The sequence below is a fragment of the Thalassophryne amazonica genome, chromosome 7 (genome assembly GCF_902500255.1).
Source record: "Thalassophryne amazonica chromosome 7, fThaAma1.1, whole genome shotgun sequence".
Taxonomy (NCBI): domain Eukaryota; kingdom Metazoa; phylum Chordata; class Actinopteri; order Batrachoidiformes; family Batrachoididae; genus Thalassophryne; species Thalassophryne amazonica.
In genome coordinates, this window is record NC_047109.1 from 99,348,452 (window position 1) to 99,368,727 (window position 20,276).

Here is a 20,276-nt window from a genome sequence, read left to right on the forward strand (position 1 = left end):
TGGGACCTTTTAAATATTATTAATTCTTTAAAATTTTCACAGTCTGTGACTCGTCCAGCACAAGAACAAGGATATACAACAGACACAGTTTTATCTTATTGATTTCAATCAGGGACATCTGTGTTTTACCGTTGTTGCCTCATGCACCAGTTTTGACATTTTCTGTACTGAATCCAGCTGATCAGGGAATGTTGAGAAGACAGTTTTAGCCGTATTCATCATTGATCCGGCAGCCTTAGCTAATTGGCAGGGATGAGAATCTTTCGCGGATCTGCAGAGTTTTTCTGGACTTCTGGGCCATTTCTGAGATCAGCGTGAATCCGTTGAGAAAAATTGGAGTGAGGGGTGGAGGTGAAGCCGTGCTTGTTAAACCTTTCCTCATATGCACAGAACCGCATTGCTGAAACTGCAAGCTAAAACATGAGATGTCATTGGTTACTTTTTCTACAACTTGTAAAATTATTATGCCTCACATTCACCCTGACATCGGGGTGAATGTGAGGCATAATTGTAAAGTGCTTTGAGCGTCTGATGCAGATGGAAAAGCGCTATATAAATGCAGTCCATTTACCATTTACAACAACAAATTTTCAGTCAATCAGAATCTCTGTAAATCTAAAATCACTGAAAGTACCCGGATGTGGACATTTTGATTTTCTGCAAGTTTTGGTCTGTTGAGCTGTGTCTGTAACATGGCCAAAATTACAGAGAGAGAGAGAGGACAAAGATTGCATTAAAGACATCGATAGTGATGTAAAAAATAGGTTTAAGTGGGTATATTTGGACCGGGAGATGGACGCAGACAGGACAAAGGCAAGACTGTGAATTTGTCCGCAAGGTTGAGTTCCCCGGTAAACCTCTCTGCAATTAAAATGTGTTTACAATCACTGAAATTTTTAAGTGTGCCACAGTTATTTATACTGTGCATGTACTGAAGTGAAATTCAGCGCTGCCAAACCTAAGTTTGTATGCGGATTTTCGTCAAAATTTGTTCATTACATCATACAAAACCGCTATATTTAAAAAAAAAAGTATTTTATGGCTTTATTTTGACACGAAACGTGCTTTTTCTCAAAACGTGACCATGTGTAGAAAACAAACGAACCCTTCTTCTTCTTCTGTGGAGTATAACAGCAGCCAGCATCCTTATTGTTGCATTGCTGCCACCTGCTGCATCAGTCTGTTATAGCAAGATTAAATCCTCTCAATGAGTCCAGTGTCTTTCAAGTATTTAAAAAGCCAACACTTCCCCCTCTTACTTTATGAGAGAATCCACAAAAGACTCTTTGAGGAACAGTTGAGTATTTGTTTTTTTTTTGTTTTGTTTTGTGTGTGTGTGTGTGTGTGTGTGTGTGTGTGTGTGTGTGTGTGTGTGTGTGTGTGTGTGTGTGTGTGTTTTTATTATTTATTTAGTTGCATCTTATTGCTTAATGTGTTTGTATTAGGTGGTTATTGTTTTATTATGTCTTTATTTGATTCTTGTTTTTATTTGTATGGAATTTATAAATAAAATAAAATTAAACCCCCTCTTACGTAACCTTATGGCTAAAATACTTCCTACAGAAACTTCTTTCAAGCTTTACAATTGATTTCATTCAGTTTTTTACTCTTTAACTCACTCGATGCCATTGACTCTAAAACGCGTCTTTTCCGATAGTAACGCTCCGCGCCAAAGATGCATCATTGAGCCAATTTCTTTTCTTCTCTTTTCTTTTCTTGTGTTATGTTTGTTGTTGACATGGACATAGAACTCAATTTTCTATGGGTCTTGAAAAAACACTCAAATGCTGAAGAAATCTTGGCACTGGGATGTTCTGAACTTTAAAAATGGCTGGCACTCAATGAGTTAATAGATAAACCATTCAAAGATGATGAGATATGTTTTGCCTGCATACTGAAATCGGCCTGGATCAATTTTTTTTATATTTTATTTTGGTGAATTTCATAGACTGCAGTACAACTGGTGCACAGGATGTGTGCTTTTTAATGATATTATGCTGTATGTACCTGTGGGTTTTCGTACTGACTGACGTAGTCGGGGTGCAAACTCACATGGTGTGATTTCGGAATTTATTATGGACAGTAATTTGTAAGCATGCATTTCACATGTAAATATGAATAAGGTCAACGTTTTACACCACAAATATTGTTGTTTTGATAGGTTTTAATCTCTTTAAATAATTTACACATACTTGTATGAAGTTCCAGTATATTTCAGAGCTCATTGCAGGTTAAGGAAAGACACTTAAAGAATAGTTTTGGCAAGTTCAGTGATATCTGTCCAATGCTATTTATAGTAAGTACATATCCTACAGCACGAGGCAGGTGTCACTGAAAGAAAGTCTACATAGACAGATTGTTTTATTACACTCACGTTTGCACATATCCAACTTAACAAACAATATCAAATGGAAATTCATGGAATTAGGTCTCACTAGTGGCTCCAAAATGCCTCTAAAATGCTCAAAACTTGTGGGCCCCCCACCAAGGGCACTGCCCCTGGACCCCGCTTTTACTGAGCATTTACGGGTACTTAAACAAACCTGTCAGAAAGTGGAACAAAAAGGTGTTCCTGACAGCACAAGAGGTCTATTAGGAATTACTAGCAGGCATCAGTCTATGAGTTGCCCAAATCTATCTGATTTTTTTTTTTTTTTTTTTTTTTTTACCACAGAGTTGATGATATCTGAAAGCAGATTCTTCCATGTACTGTTGGTTCAAGAGATTATTTTTTGGTTATTTTCGTCTTCCAGACAGGTCTTGTCTGAATTTGAGTGCATTTCTTTGCAGTATCTTTCAATGGTTGTGATGAGTATGAAAGGTACAACCTGTTCTCTTACTTAGTCCTTTGCTATGATGGTTTTTGAAAGGTTTCTGGCACGTCTCAGGACCCTGTGTGCTTAAGTGAGGTGAACTTGTCTCTCACCACTGCTGTATTTTCTTTGTGTCTTAAGGTAGCTGTTGCAAAACCTCTCCTCAAAATCTGGATCCTGGGGTGTTGGGAAATTACAGACCTGTTTCCAACCTGACATTTCTTTTAAATATTTGTTGAGAAGATGGTTTCAAACTTCTGAAATATTTGTCTGGGAATGCTCTATTCGAGCCGTTGCAGTCGGGGTTTAGAGTGCATCATTCCACTGAAACTGTGCTCATAAAAGTTGTAAATTATTTCTTGTTCCTTATGTATGACAGTGGTCTGTCTGTATTATCATTGTTGGATCTTCGTGCTGCTTTTGATCAAGTGTATCACAATATCTTGTTCAGTAGGTTTGAAAATTGTTTTGGTATTTCTGGTTGGGTACTCTTGTGGCCAAGATCCTATATGTTGGGCTGGTCATATTTCATTTTCTTTAATAACATGTTACTGGAATCCGCTGTTAAGCTTGGAGTGCCACAGGAATCGGTGCTGGGCCCACTGCTGTTTTCTTTGTACTTAGCACCATTGGGCAGACTGATATTTAGCTCTGGGGTTGATTTTCATTTCTAGGTGGAAGACTCAAGCTCCCGTCACACATAACAACAATGTGCAGGAACCAGGCCGACAAGGCAAATATGGTCATAATCCGGACGCAGTCGGGAGGAAAAGAGGCGTGGTCAGGTGTGTCAGAATGGAGCCAGACTGTCTCGTGCACACCTGCAGTCGGATGACGCAGACTGCTGTCACTCACCCACTCATTCACCCATGCAATCAAATCTTTGCTTGTCCTCACATTCTGAGTGCTCACTGACCTCTCATCAGGAGGAGGGTGCGCTGGCAGGAGTGTGTGTTTCTCACATGATGGAGTGCGCGTGTGTACATGCATAGAACAAGTGATCCAAACAGCATGCGAGTGTGTGGCCAGATGAAATGTACACTCAGTTGCGCGCATGTGTTCATAATGGTTGAATGCGCCACGTGTGTGTATAAAACAGGTGATCAAAGCAGCGTGTGAGTGTGTGGCCAAAATGTTCGCTCAGCTGCGTGTATGTGTGCTCATAATGGCTGTGCCAGCCCCTGTGTACACGTGGGGTGCACGTGCACACGCGAGCACAGGAGCTGTCCATCCAGAGAGCGCACTAAAAGGCTGACAGCTGTGATCGCCTGCTTGTGTACAGTCCGGTGAAAAATCAGTTTAGGTGTTTGATCAGTATATACTTGCATTGCTAGATGTTATTCATCCGGCTGGACTCCATAAACTGCTGCCGAACTGTGCTGGCAGTGCACCAACTTCTCACATGTGCGTAACATTCTTCAGATGCAGCGAGCTAACTTTTTCTTCTCTCTCTTTTTAAACTTTTTTTTGGTGGCCATTTCACTTGATATCTTAACACAACTGTAGTTGGATTATCAGTGCGGGACGGTGCTTCACATGGGATTTTTTTTTTATGCCAGAGGTGGATTAGGCATTTGTGACCCAATAGATGTAGCCAGCACACAGCACAGGTAAATGAAAGGGACTTCACCAGCTGTCTGCGCTGTGGAACACGGAGTACCGGAGGTGAGTTGCATGTGTATTTATATGGAGATGGGCTGAGGAAACATTTCCACATCATACCTGCTACAGACTCATGGGCCTTTCACATTGAACACGCCGGAAGCTTCACGCAACGCATACCAACGCTTTAACGCATCCGATGCGTGACGTCAGATGCTTTACTTCGGAAGCCACAAGGGGGCAGAGATTGCTACGTCACACTCTGGCTGTTTCCACAACCTCAAAAAAGTTCAGTGATCGCCATCTTGAATTTGCGTCTCCTGAACCACAAAAAAGCTTTAAAAAACAGCAGTAGAACGATTCTCCCATCACCCTGCTGGGAGAAGCTTTTTTTTTTCAGCTACTTTTCAGAGTGACGCCGACTGAGGGAGGACTGACAACTTGGTGGGATATCGATCGAACCGCGACAGCGGGCCAACCCGCACGGAGAAGCCGGCCTTCAGGCATCATTCCTGGGCAGACCGAGGCACGCAGCCACTCAGTCCGAAATCTCCCACTTTTTGGATATATGCGAAGTCCCAGTTTGCCCAACGGAGTTTAGTTCTGCAGCATTATCGAGGTGAGAATAAAATAAACGTAAAACGTGACGTTTCTGCACTGCTGTGAAGGTTTATTGATCGGCTAACGTTAGCTTAGCCTTTTAGCACAGTTGATCTGAGTGAATGCTTTAATTTGTAAATGGTTCAGTCTTTCTTATTTTTGCCAAATAAAGCTACAACTTTTTTCGGAGACCACAAAATTTCAACTGTAAATAATTTTTTGGGGGGGCATTTTTTTCCGGGGTTTTTTTTTTCATTTTTTTTCTTTTTTTTTTATATATAAACTGTTTAGTGTTTCTTTATATTTAAAGAAATGTTTTTATTTGTCCAAATCAGGAACATTTGCTGTGCAGACAACAAACTTCCATTGATGAGCTGAACACCACAAAGTCCAGTCGAAAGAAAACATCTCTGCTCTTCAGCAACACCACCAGAGTTCAAAGCTGCAGAAGAGACCTTCATCTGGTCCCGAGAATCCAGCATAACATCACCTGCTTCTAAATAAATGGCTCTTTCAACAGCAACTATTTTATTATTTTTTAAAAAGCTGTTTTGTTTTATATTTTAACAATAAATGAACAGATCATTAAAAATGTCCACGAATCAAAGTCAAAAGACATTTGCACAGGTAGAAGCTCTCCACTTATTGCGCTCAAATTTATATTTTAGAAATGACTCTGTCCTGATAACAATAGTAAGGCAATTACATATTTTGACGAAATTACAAGTTGAAATGACCATTAAAAAATTCATCATGAGGTTTATGTCACAGAAATCCTACTTTACATTCACACTGCAGTCATTGTTAAATTATTTCCTGTTACATTTATAATAAACATTTGTATTTATTGAAATGAGATATAAATAATTTTCCAGACTTTAAAAAATGTACAAGTGTCCATGTTATTTTATTTGTCTAAAAATAAATGTCCAAGGTTCCTTATGTTAAGCAAGAAATTATCTAATCTGAAATAACAGGTGGTTTTAATTTACAGATGAAAGGTTTCTAAAGAACCATTTATTGATTTATTGAGCTGTTTTAATTACAAACTAAACTTTTTTTTAACAGTAATCAGAAATTCTGAGGTAACAAACAACAGCAAGAAAAAAACATTTCCAAGGATTTTTCTTCAGAAAACTGCTCTATAAATGAGCAGTCCTGTGACATGTTTCTGTTTTTGTACAGACCAGTGGTTTCTGCACCGATCCATTTTGTACAGATTAGTGGTTTCTGCACTGATCCATTTTGTACAGATCAGTGGTTTCTGCCACTAGTCTTCCGTGTTTTGGCCTGTCATTCCTATTGGACAGCGTGAAGCTACGTCACGGCTCAGTGCGTCTCATTGAAAATAATGCTTTTTAGACCATTTTTTGACGCTTCTGACGTGTCTGACGCTTTCAGTGTGAAAGACCCTTCAGGAGGTGAACATCAGTGGTGGGCACAGTTCCACGAATCTGCAAACCTCTAATTAGCAAAGCTAACTTTTTTGTTAGCGGATTAGCTTTTCAGCTAACTTCAAAAACCATCAGCGGACCAATTACCTTCTGCTAAATTTAGTTCTGCTAACTTAGTCCGCTAACTTTTTGTTTCTTTACTGGCATAGTTATTAACGGTCAAAAAAAACATCTGTAAACCCTAAAATCATACATGTTGGTTCCTGTGTACTACATATTTTGCAGTAGTCAGGCAGCTGTGAGGAGCTGAGCTCAACTCTACCCCAGTAGAAGGGGCCAGGCTGCCACAAAAAAAAAACAAAGTCATTTACATTCACAGCATACAGAGCCCCTGACATGTGGCAAAATGCATACACAGCAAAACAGGTTTGACTTATGGTTTGATTTAAAAACCAAACTAATTATGGATGCTTTATTGATATTAACATGAACTCTGTCATTTTTACAAAGTGAAAATATAACACATATCTTTTAATTTAAAAATAATGCACTAATTCTAGATGCCAAAAGACATTATGGGAAAATCAGCCTCTGCTCATTACTGATTGGTTGATTTATTATATGTAAAAACCAACACACAAGTTACTGTAATGTGTGTTTAAAAAAAGGCATTTGCAAAACTGTAAATTCTGTTTGTACGAGCTGAATCACTCGTAGTGTGATTCAGCTCAACGGCCGTGTGATATCTGAGTGGGCACTCTTCACACTGCCATCCATTAGATGGGTCAAAATGCATAGAACACTGCCACCTACTGCAAGGGGTCGGTGCAACAGAGAAATATACAGACAGGATGAGAATGAGACAGATAAACCCCTCTGGTGACCTCTAACACAAACAGCTGAAAGAAGAAGGAAAAAAATAGAGTGCAGAGAAAGTACACGATGCCTTTTTAAAAGTACAGCTTCAGCATGCTTTTCCCCCACTACAGCAGCCAGGTAAAGAGCAGAAGGCAAAAGGTAAAATGTTAAAATTATCCATTTAAGCTCTGTGGTAGTTTGCAAAATGCGCAGCTAACTTCTGTATGCAAATACTGTCAAAGTGCCTTTGAGCAAGGTAATGCCATTACAGTAGTTTTGAGGGAAAGATTGCATTGTTCTAATGAATAAGATACAGTATGTATGAACTACATATGATTTCCTGAAGTTCTGCAGGACCCCATGATGCTGAGAGCTTTTTATCTTTTCACAAAAAAAAAACAAAAAAAAACCCAAACCTCCATTTACTTTTTTGTGCATAAATAATGGCTAAGCCAAAAACATTATCTGTTTATACTGGTTGAATCTGCTTTATATGATCTTCTTGGCTTATATAAATGCTGACAGTAAATCCCATTTGAAGCAACTTCAGAGGAAATTGTGTTTTACAAAGAATGAAGATGATTTTTTTTTTTTTTTTTTACCCTTTTTATTAAACAGAGAACATGTGCTATTTAACAGATATCATCTTCTTGTATAAAACAAAGGGGACAAGTGATTTCCTGTTTGTAGTGCAATGGTGGTGAATGTGAGCTGTAAGCCGACATATAGAGTGCATCCAGAAAGTATTCACAGCGCTTCACTTTTTTCCACATTTTGTTATGTTACAGCCTTTTTCCAAAATGGATAAAATTCTTTTTTTTCCCTCAAAATTCTACAGACAATACCCCATAATGACAATATGATTTTTTTTTTAGATATTTAGATATGAGCACAGTGGTCTCCATTATTTATAAATGGAAAAATTCAGATCCACCAGGACTCTTCGTAGAGCTGGCCAATCGACTAAACTGAGATCGGGGGAGAAGAACTTTAGTCAGGGAAGTGACCAAGAACCGAATGGTCATTCTGTCAGAGCTTCAGCATTCCTCTGTGGAGAAACGAGAGCCTTCCAGAAGGACAACCATCTCTGCAACACTCCACCAATCAGGCCTGTATATATCCAGACAGAAGCCACTCATTAGTAAAATGCACATGGCAGCCCACCTGGAGTTTGCCAAAAGGCACCTGAAAGACTCTCAGACCATGAGAAACAAAATTCTCTGGTCTGATGAGACGAAGATTGAACTGTGGTGTGAATGCCAGGTGTCATGTTTGGAGGAAACCAGGCACTATCCCTACAATGAAGCATGGTGGTGGCAGCATCATGCTGTGGGGATGTTTTTCAGTGGCAGGAACTGGGAGACTAGTCAGGATTGAGGGAAAGATGAATGCAGCAATGTACACCAAGCTTGTGTACATCATATTCAAGAAGACTTGAGGCTGTAATTTCTGCCAAAGGTGCACCAACAAAGTAATGAGCAAAGGGTGTAAATACTTATGTGCATGTGATTTCTTTTTTTTAATTTTTAATAAATTTACAAAAAATGACAAAAAAAAACTTTTTCATGTTATTATGGGGTGTTGTGAGTAGAATTTTGAGGGAAAAAATTAATTTACTCTATTTTAGAATAAGGTTGTAATATAACAAAATGTGGAAAAAATGAAGTGCTGTGAATACTTGCACTGTATATTTGCCACCATTTTGGATGCTCACCTGTTTGAGTGTCTCTAGAGGATTAACTTTTGGTGTACAGGTCAAGGTCATCATAAAAAATAGTCTGTAAAATACAGGTGCAGGGTGTCAGTGCAGCCATTTAGGATAGGCAGACAATGTAAATCTTAGATTATTTTAATAAATTTGGAAAAATAATAAAAAATCATGTTGTCATTATGGGGTGTTGTGAGTAGAATTTTGAGGGAAGAAATTAATGGCACAATGACTTAGTGGTTAGCACTGTTGTCTCACAGCAAAAGGTCGTGGGATCGATTCCCACCTGTGGCCTTTCTGTGTGGACTTTGGAGGTATTTGCATGGGTTCCCTCCAGGTGCTTCCCCCACATCCAAAGGCATGCAGGTTAGGTGGACTGGTAACTTTAAATTGTCCGTAGGTGTGCTTGCAAGTGTGAATGTGCTGGTTTGTCTGTATGTGACCCTGTGACAGACTGTCCACCATAACTGCTGGTGACTGTGACCCAGTGGTGGGCACAGCTAACCAAAAAGTTAGCTTCGATAACAGATAATCAGCTAACTGAAAAGTTATCTTTTATAAAGCTAAACCAATAAACCGCCCAAACATTTATCAGAATCTACAGATAACTGATAACTTTCAATATTGTTTCTGATACACTTGCAACTACTAACAAGCTTATTTTGAATTTTAACACCACGATCGCTTCTGGTAGCATCAAAGGTAACCACAGACACAAACTGTTGTGAAAGTGTTGGAACACGGACCCACAACAGGGGGCGCAAATGAACGGACAATGGAGGAAGTCAAATAGCACTTTTACTGTTGTGAAATAAGCACAACAAGCACGACAGATCACAATAGAAAATAATAAAGTCAATTCACAAAGGTGTCATGTGGGCAGGCTCGAAGATAGAAGACGTCTGTCCAAAGCAGAACCGGAACCACACGATTTCCTCCGCCACCGAACCCCGGGGATACTGGAGCCGCCAAGTCCCGAACTCCCAGGTGGCCACTGCCTCCGCTTGTCGGATCTGGTACTGCTGGCGAGGAACAAAAACAGTTAGATGTGGGTGCGTTTGCACCCAGCAACACGGATGGTGAAAAAAACCACCTCCACCTCTTGTCAGGAAAATGTGAGTACTTATCCAAAAAAAGGGTTCAGTACAGTCTCCAGCTGCAAGTACTCACCAACCACTGTCAAAACACAAGCAACAAAGTCACTGTCTGAAAGACAACACAACGGCTGAGTTTGTTACCTCCTCGGTAGAACGATATCTCGGCAAAGAGGTGGAGATGACGTCTTGCTGATATACCGATGCAGATCAGATGAGTGGTGACAGCTGTCATAGGTGATGAGTGTCAGCTGTCACCCCGGCTGCTCCTGTGAGGCGGCAGCGCCCTCTGGTGCCTGGAGCCCGCACTCCAGGCAGGGTGCCCTCTGGTGGTGGTGGGCCAGCAGTACCTCCTCTTCAGCGGCCCACACAACACAAACAATAAGTCAGCACTTCTGTCTCTGTGCATCATGCTCTCTGCTGTAAGCGCCTATTTACTACATAACTTCTACCAGTGAAGCTCAACTCTCTACTCAGTAATAACGTTGCTGTGAGGCGGAGGTCTTGGAAAATAAAGCAGTGCTGACTTATGGTTTGGTTATAAATAAAATTAATACCGATAGAATAATTCCATTAATGTCAATTCTGTCATTTGTACAAAGTTAAAATATAACACATATCTTAATTTTAATACACTAATTCTGAAGTTTTGTAACACACACAGACAGATGCCAAAGGGATTATGGGAAAATGAGTCTCCACTAACACTGATTGGTTGACTCATTCATTCTATGTAAAAACCAACACGTTAATGTGACATGATGTGTGTGTTGGTATTTAAATGTGCTTTTGTAAAATATGCCTTTTTAATTATATGTAAAAAAACAAAAAAAAAAAAAGCAATTTGTTAAAGCCATAACTAAGTCAAGTTGTGATTTGACAACCGGCTGATGTAACTGGGGTCAAAATGCATAGAACACTGCTATCTACTGGCGCCAAGATGCTCAGACCTTTACCCATAATCCTTTGCATAGTTTTTTTTTTTTTTTTTTTTTTAGCACCAAAGAGTTCTGCTGTTTAAACAATAGAATCCATGATGACAGTTGTAAATGAACATTATACAACCAAAATGTTTTTTTTTTCTTTAGCTGCAGCAAGAGGCTGCAAGAACTATCAGGTGCGCAAAGAATTATCATTTATGGGATATCTCAATACTTAGGGTGAATACTGCCATGAACACTACTGGCAGTAGAGACAAACAGGAAAATATTGGATAAGCAACCTGAGCTGCTTCTGACATTTAAAACAAACAACGTCTATAAACCCAGAGAATATATTCATGAGAGTTTTAGGCACAATATACAAAGAGTTTAATGCTCTTGTACGTGTGGAGCCTGATCAGAGCATCTCAAATGCATTTCTCCTGTCGTGGCTGTACCGGGATTACCCATAATGCACCACCTGCACACAGCACGTCCACACTAAAACTTTCAAAATTAGTGCAATACTTTAAAACTAAAACATATAGCTGATATTTTTGCTTTATAAAACTTCAGAAGTGACGTTAATTTAAATAACATGTCCAAAATTAGTTTTGTTAAAAATTTTAACCATAAGTTAAAACTGTATGCCTCTGGATGACTAGGGTGATATTGCCGATGAGTTGGTTTGGTATCAAGAGGAATTATTTTGTGACCAGTTCTTCTCTAATTGCAGAGAATAGAGCGGTTTCTGCTGAAACCAGCTCTCCTTTGTTTACAGAGTATACAGCAGTTTTTGGACTACAAAGTCTTTAACAAGTAAGCGCTGAAATGTTGATATCAGACTTAACAAAAGTTTTTATCTGTTAATGCTTGAGTCACTTCGCCTGCAAAAACATATTAGCGAGCTAAAAATGATCAGACCAAAATTTATTGAATAATTGGTCTGATGATGCTTGTCAAAGTTATCTGAAAAGCTAATCCGATAATGAAAACATTAGTTTCGATAATTAGCGGTTGGCGGTTTAACGGAACTGTGCCCACCACTGCCGTGACCCCATATTGGAGTAAGCAGTTGAAGATGAGTGAGTGAGTGGGTTATTATAAGATATGCCTACGTTACTATGAAACACCAGTGTGAAGTAACAGATCACCTTTCTTTTAGTCGCATGACTTTTGACCTTGAATGGCATTGAAAGGTCAAACTTGAGGTCATAACTGGTTAACTCAAACCATTTAGGGCCAGTGTCATTTAAACGTGTTGGAAAGCCTGTGTGTTAGTCACAGCTAAACCAATTACATTTTGAACAGGCTTGATCAAAATATCAAGGCCACACAGAACCATATATTATGTGTTATTGGAGCACAAAGAATGCATTTGCATGAACTGTGTTAATCTTTTAAGATATAGGTCTTCAGCTGTTGTAGTTAAATATGAGAATATGAAGATAGTAAAACATGTCACGAAACAGAATGTGGTAACTGTTGAGAATAAACAAAAAATGTTATTACTGTCAGTTTTGAGCAAAACAGAAAAAAGTGCAGCACAATCATGAATAATCAAAGCTAAGAACCTATGTTCTTTTTTCATTCTTTTTCAAAAGACATTTAAATTAGTTTTCTTTTTTTTCCTCAGGGGAAAAGTGTGTTTCGGGATACAAATAATCTACTGTATGTAGAACTTAATATGACTCAGTAAATAACATTTTAAAAAGGATAAACAAGCTCTTCTTTGCATTGTTGGGCATAACAGTCCAAAAATGGCACCAGAACAAATTAGCATTTAAATAACTTCCACAGAGTGCAGAATGCATGATGCAAGGAGCGAGTCAGATTTTGGTTTGCCTGAGGTCAAAGTTAAATTCACGACGTGAGGAGACAAGTCGTGGCTCACAGGGGCCAAACCGCACGGCACCATCCAGCAGGCACATGGCTTCAGTTAGCCCGAGAGCACAGGTGGTCTGAGGGGGGATTCCAGCTCGTGTGTGTTTGTGTGACTGTGTGTGTGTGTGAATGTGGAATCTTTTTTCCCCCTGTTCTTTCATGTTCAACATTGCAAGGAATCCGGAGTCAGAAAATTACCATTTTTAATAACTTAAAATTGATAATCACACGATAATTTGAGAAACATTTGTCCATCTCCTCCCAAGTCTTTTAGATGATATATATATATATATATATATATATATATATATATATATATATATATATATATATAATACAAATAATGAATGCTTATGATGGACCGTTCCATCTTTCACATCATGAAATATTCTTACCATTGCACAAATGAAAAAACATTCATTATTTGTTTTACATAACACCTAAAATAGATATTTGATGTTTTATTCATTTCGAAACAACAGAAAAGGCACTTACATTTTGGTGTGTGTCACTGGTCCTTTGAGGTCAAGAGGTTCCAAATAGTCCAACACAAACACTAAATAGCAATTCAATCCAATCCAAAACAGTCACATAGTTCAAAAACAATCCTGACAATGTAGCCTGTATCTGACTTCTTCATGTACAGACTGCCATCTGCTTTCCTCAGCCCAATGAAAAATCGCTACAGAAATTTGTTGAGCTTTTCATCTGACAGTGCTTGTACTTCAGCTGCAGACGTCCCAGCGAATAATGCAAATGCCTCCAGACGGTGTACGGCGTTCTGAGAATAATAATAAGCTCGTTCAAATTGTCATCTGTCACAAAAACAAACCCCAGTCATGTTTATTTTTAAGCTAAGCGCCATCGCCACTAATGTGAGCGTGACCGGTGGTCGCGACATGCAATAGCACAAAACATATAGTACCAAAAATTGCACGCTAAATAGCACTAAAATTGCACGATAAAGGGAGCATAATGGCACATGGTATGAATAATCCATGTCACGTGACATACAAATCACCAATCAAATGGCATGGATCGATATATATATATATATATGTGTGTGTGTGTGTGTGTGTGTGTGTGTGTGTGTGTGTGTGTGTGTGTGTGTGTGTGTGTGTGTGTGTGTATAAAGCCTGTGGAAATTGCATCTACACACTTGTTTCAGTTTCTTTGAGTATAGTTTTTATATTGCTTAAAAATATGTACCTATAATATGATGCACATAATCCTCTTATGATTTTCACAAATTTCCCAGACATTGTGACGATTGAGTTGGAGAGCTTCCTAGGCTTGACTGGAGTGAAAACCGAAAGGTTAATCTAACAACACAAACTTAACTGGTTGAGAAAAAGCAGGTGTATGAGGGAAAAAAAAAACCATTCATTTACACATTTAAATACCAAAAGGATTTACTGCAACTGTAATCTCAAAAATCAAATTAGAATGATGTGTCAGAGCTGCTGCAAAATAGACATTCGCTGCGGGAATTTGCATCGACGAGCTGCCATATTTTGAATATTAGTCAGAGCGGCTGCAGGATCAAACAAAGATGAACCTCCATGTATGTGTCTGTGGGGCTCTCCATCCCACATGCGCACGCCGGATCATCGAGGTCATCAGGGCTGCGCACGCATGTGCACGCCGGTGCTATCAGCGCTACTGTTGCTGAAAAAGGGGAAGTTGGCATGCAGATGCAACTTCCACAGATAATCGTTGCTTTCTGAACAAATGCGCTCACGCTTGTTTGTTTAAAAAACATGTTTGCGTAAGAAGTCGTCGTTCCAGCCCACGCCCGCACCAACATGCTAACTTCCTCTCCCTTTCTCTCTCTCTATTGTTTGTCTAGGAATAAAGAAAAGCTGTTTGACCGTGTAACCTCTGTGCGGGTGCTCCCGTCTGCATGAGAACCTGCAGCCAGGTTTGGGGAAGTGAGGCAAAGCTGATGCCAACGGCCACAACAGAGAAAAACTGTGACAGGCATAAAGATAAAACCGGCACAATAGATAATACGCGTCAACAGAGGGAGTACAGTTTGTGCCGATGGGTGCAAACTTATGAATAACTTATGAATGTCCATTGTTTACTTAATGTTTATTTTCTTAACTCTGTACACTCAAAAATAAATAAATAAATAAATAAAAGACTGACCGGATGAACTCAACTCAGATATGTGCAGGATTTCCACCTAATAAATATATCCATCCATCCATCCATATGTAGCCCCAACTAAATTAAATTAATTTAGTTTATTTATTTAATGAAATTAAATTATCTTGCATGAATGTGTGTTTTTGATTTGGGACTATATATATTTTTAGATGGAAATCCAATCCAATGAGTCAGTTTTTTGAGTGACAGGGCACAAAGGGTTTATTTAAAGGCATATTTTAAATGTGGGCGTGTTAATATAAAGGTGACACACCTGGACAACAGGTGTTTGTTGTTGTTGTTGTTGATTTTCACCATAGCAAATGAGAATAGTCAGGAATGAATTTCCCAAATAAACCCTATTCAGTGTAAATATCGGAATCTAATTTATTACCAAGTGAGTTTGCACATACAAGGAATATGACCTGGTGTTATTGGTGCATAAACAATAAGAAAAGAAAAAGCACCTCTATAAGAAGTAAAAGACTCACATAGACAAACTGTATTCACTATTAAATAAATAAGACGGAATGGAATTGGGACAGTGCAAAAACAGGGGATTGGAGTACAGATATTTACTGGACACTGCTCTGAAATGATTTTGAGTGTCAGCCGAGATCGACGTGCTTTGATTTTTGAGGAAAATCACTTAGAATTAATTCTCACAGGCCAAGTCCAAAATTTGCACCCACTGGTTTCAAATGATTATTTGAAAGAACTGTTAACAGATATGTCAAGTCTGGGAACATACTCCTTGGCATTGCATGCTGTTGCATCCACCACGCTGCAGAACTGCCTCCGGTTGTGGGTGGCAACCACCAAGGCAGACAGCGGATCCATTCCTACCTCTCAAAACCAGCCAATTCATCTCCTGCAGCCTGGTGAAATGTAGGTGTCCCCTTTGTCTTCTCCATCCACTGGGGTCCTCAAAACACTGATGTATCTAAATCTGTGGCCTGGATTGTACACAGGGAAGTGTGCCACATGTCCAAAATGACGTAGCTGATGTTCCCTCACAGTGCAAGTGATACTTTTTGTCTTAGTCACCATTAATTTGACACAAAGTTGGGAAAATGTGGGAAGTGTTGAGTTGGCCATATGAATTTATTTTGTATATCAGATTAAATAAAGTAGTTTGCCTACATTGTTTGGTTGATATTTTGAGCGTACCATGAATTTTTAACTCCCAGTATGGCTGCCCTCACTTAACTCTCATATTAACATCTTATCGTAAATTTTCCAAAATCTGCTCAGGTGAATAGTACTTTTTTTTAAAGAAGTTATCCTTTAAAACAGCTTCAATAGCTGGTTTCAGACAGTGGAACGTGTTCGGTCCTGACTCTGTGTGTCTCTGAGTGGATCTCAGTGACTCGTTATGATGTGTCAACTGTGAAGGACACAGAAAAAAAAAATTGGGCCATTTAAAATTAATTGCTTCACCATGTCCCACTTTTAGCTTTAGCTTTGGCTCGTCACCGTGGCAGTCTGGCTCCCTTTTTGAATGTCTTTGGATGGACCACAGTTTGAATGGATCTCAATTACCTTCAGATCCCTGGTGGATCAGGTCTTTTTTTGTGTTTTAAAAATGAATTTATGCACATCTGGTTTGACAGTTGAAGACTTTCCATTGGTCTCTTTTGGATCTTGTACTGAATTAAAGTGTCCTCAGAACAAAAATTTTCCCTCAAAGATTACAGTGTATATTTTAAAACTACTTATGGCTGAATGCTCACAGTTTAGACTGAATGTTTGGATGACATCTGGCCAAATGACTGAAAGACTGCCCGACTAAGTGAATGATGAATAAACTGAAGAACACAAAGTCAGATAATGTAACTGCTGCACAAAGACATCATGATTATTGTACATGGATATCACAAAATCAAAGTGCATGTGCACAGACCTTCGTTTGTATTCCGCTACCTTTGTGCATACTTTTATCATGCACAAAACCACACATACGAATAGATGGCATGTCACGTGTTATTAGCTGCAGTGTACAATCTGTTTCTGGCCTGATATGCATCTCGACATCAATACGTGCAAAACATACAAAGGTTCCAGCAGAGCACAGCACGCAAAAGGTACCAAAGGAAATATTTGCATTTCTGCCAGTGGAACACATTTTAAAACCCTCCAGAAATGTTGTATAAATACATCATAACAGAAGACCTACAGAAAACCAGAGGTTTCAAAGTGCCGGCCTCTGACTCAGATATGGACCATGAGAAAATTTAACACCCACATGTGACGAATTTATTATTTAATCTGGCCAGTAGGAGACGTTTCTCTATTTTTGACAATTTTGAATGTGCTCATGGTTCAGTATAAATCACCTTGTGGTTCAAATCATAGTGTATTCCTGTTAGAATTCCAGGTATCGCACAAAAGAACAGAAAGTCAGTCCTGTATAGGCTCTGAGGCCCACTAGTGCCGGTGCTTATCCCTAGATTCTGTCAGCTGAAGAGAATGAGAGTCCAAGTAGGTTACGACCCCAGCCAAGGCCAGTACCCATTTACATTTACAGCTGAGTGGACTGGAACAATGTAGGTATGTAGCATGAACAAGATCCAAAATGAAAAATACCACTTGAAATTTCTAGTAATTGCCTTGATGATGTACATTTGACACCATCCTGAACATTCTGAAGTTTTTGCATTGCATTTTGCATGTAATTGTTAGATTCAAAGTCAGTGTTACACACTAAGATTTTTTTTTATTTTTTATTTTTTATGATACATAGCCCACTGTTCAGTACATGTAAAAATTGTAGATTTTGGTTTGACTTTTAGTTCTTGTTGGAACACATCATTTAATTTTGACTACTAATATTATGAATTTCACATTTCTCATTGGACGTGTTCCCTAGAAACAAAAGCACTCATACAATGGGCATCAACCTGCCCTTTTTCCAAACCTAAACTGTACCATTGGACGTTATTTAATTCTCTCATTGCCAGTGTAGCCCACAGAAAAATTAGAGTTCCAGAGCTTTTAAAAACTGATTTCAATAAGCTTGAAACAAAATACAGCCCCAGTTACTCTGCTCAGGTCTACTTTACTAATGATGCCACAATAGACTGGCACAAATACCTGTCTGAGTGCATGCTGGGTAAGAGGTAGCGTGCATCCTGCACAGGTCACCAGCCCCACGCAGGTTTACAACAAAAAGACAGACCCCCCCCCTGCTCACACTCACGTGCACACTTTATAGTCTCCAATTAACATGACGTGCATGTCTTTGGGCTGTGAAAGGAAACCAGGTTATCCAGCAAGACCCCACACAGACACAAAGAAAGGTCTCAACATTAGGCTGAATTAATGTGTATTACCAACATGGACAGCGGAAAAACCTTCCACCAGGACACAATCCACCTGTGCATCAACTATACCGCGGCCTTTGGGGAGCTCATCTTTGTCTTTTTACAGGCTGATTTGTAGAGACGACTCACTGAGATTTTAGCAAGGAAACATTCATAGCTGCAAGCATGTAGACCTACTTGTTTTATGTTGGTGCACATTTGATGAACTGTGTAATTTAAATATTGGAACAGCCTAAAAACAGACATAAATGAACAAGCATTAAATCATCAGAACACACCAGGATGGTTCCAAGCGATCGAGCCCTGAGATGAACAGAGCAATTTCTCATTACAAGTAAAGACGTCAGACACAATCGTCAACAAATCAGCCACAATACACACATGTGCATGAATGCTGTAAATATCAACAAGAAAGGCTATGGTGCCTAGAAGGGATCCATCCAGTCCTTATCAAGAGCCATCTCAGTGCTGTAGCCAGCGCCATCATGCTTCAATGATGATGGAGAGAACAACATCCATGTCTGTTCTTAGTAAAGTCAATTAGTGATAATGAAGCATACATTAGAATCTTCTAATTTTATGCATGATCCATGATGATGACAATACAGGAATCTTGGTGTGCATGGCAAAATAGTATCTTATCAATTTTTTTTTTTTTTTTAGAGATTCCTTAGAGCATCCTTTCAGGGGAAACCATATCTAACCAAAGGGGGAAAGCTCCCCCATACGTTCCACCCTTGACTCCAAGACAAATTACAGCCAAAGATTGAAGCAAAAATTACATTTTCAGCTGTGGGAAAACTACAGAGAAAAGAGGGAGGCAGGAGCAGCACACAGGTGCAGGAGGAGCATCAGATCACAGCATTGATTTTTAAAATTGCACACCCTCAGTAGCTGAAAATTACCTGCTCAGGATTATGCATTATTATTGGATTATGTATTGTATTATAAGTGGAATATAAGGCAATACAAAAGAGCAAGGAGCCAATTTTAAACGCAAGTTCTTTGCAAAAAAATAAAAAAATAAAATAAAAAGACAGAGGAAAAACTTCAATGACACTACCAGCGAAGATCATACAAATGATTTCCCTCAGTAATAACGCAGGATTTGTGCTTCATAAGTTTTATATTTTTCATCTCACAAAAAACACAAAAACGAACATTCATCTATAATTAAATGTGTATCCAACAATAATAATTCTCCTGGAACATAAGTGGCGTGTTTTTATTAATTACAGTTAAAATTGCCATTATTTTGACAATGATGTACTGATCTCATTAACGCGTTGTGCTGCCCCACAGTGAAACATCACGCGTGGATCAGACTTTATCCACCGACGGCGCACGACGCAGTAACCGCGAGTGTCTCACAAAACCCTTAAATCCCTCCAGGATTATCTGCCGGTTTAAAATACTTCAGATATGACATCAGCGAGTCGAAGGAGTCGACAGAGGGAGTGAATAAGTGTTACTCACCACCGTCAGCTTCATGAGCGGGTTGGATTTCACTATCCGAGCGCACATCTTCTCTGCGTAAAAGGGAACCACGATGTGAAGTCTCCATCACCGATCAGTACTTATACAGAGAGAGAGAGAGAGAGAGAGAGCGAGAGAGAGAGAGAGAGAGAGAGAGAGAGAGAGAGAGGGCGGGGGGGGGGGGGGGGGGGGGGGGGGGGAGAAGAGGAGAGAGGGGGAGGCAAAAACACACCACAACCAAACCTTGTCTATTTGACCCAAAATAAATCCTTTTCAAAGGTAAAAGGCGGTCACATCAAACAGCGATTATGATTGTGAACATTTCATTTTGTTGCAATATTTTTCCTTCATAAAAACATGCTTGAGATTTTTCTAGTTTTCTCTTATCTATCTGTCAATCACTCGTTTTGAATAATCAACAACCTTGATTATCTTCATTATTATTATTGTCAA

The 20,276-nt window shown here is 39.2% G+C and overlaps 1 protein-coding gene across 1 annotated transcript in view; it reads right to left on the bottom strand.

Moving 5' to 3' along the window:
• LOC117514667 (tumor necrosis factor receptor superfamily member 11B-like) overlaps window positions 1–19,919 on the bottom strand; it is a 105,852-nt gene extending 85,933 nt beyond the window's left edge. The window contains exon 1 of the mRNA XM_034175237.1: window positions 19,824–19,919. Within this exon, the coding sequence (XP_034031128.1) occupies window positions 19,824–19,871 (48 nt within the window). The 5' untranslated portion in view covers window positions 19,872–19,919. The remainder of the gene's footprint in view (window positions 1–19,823) is intronic.
• Window positions 19,920–20,276: the final 357 nt, after the last annotated feature.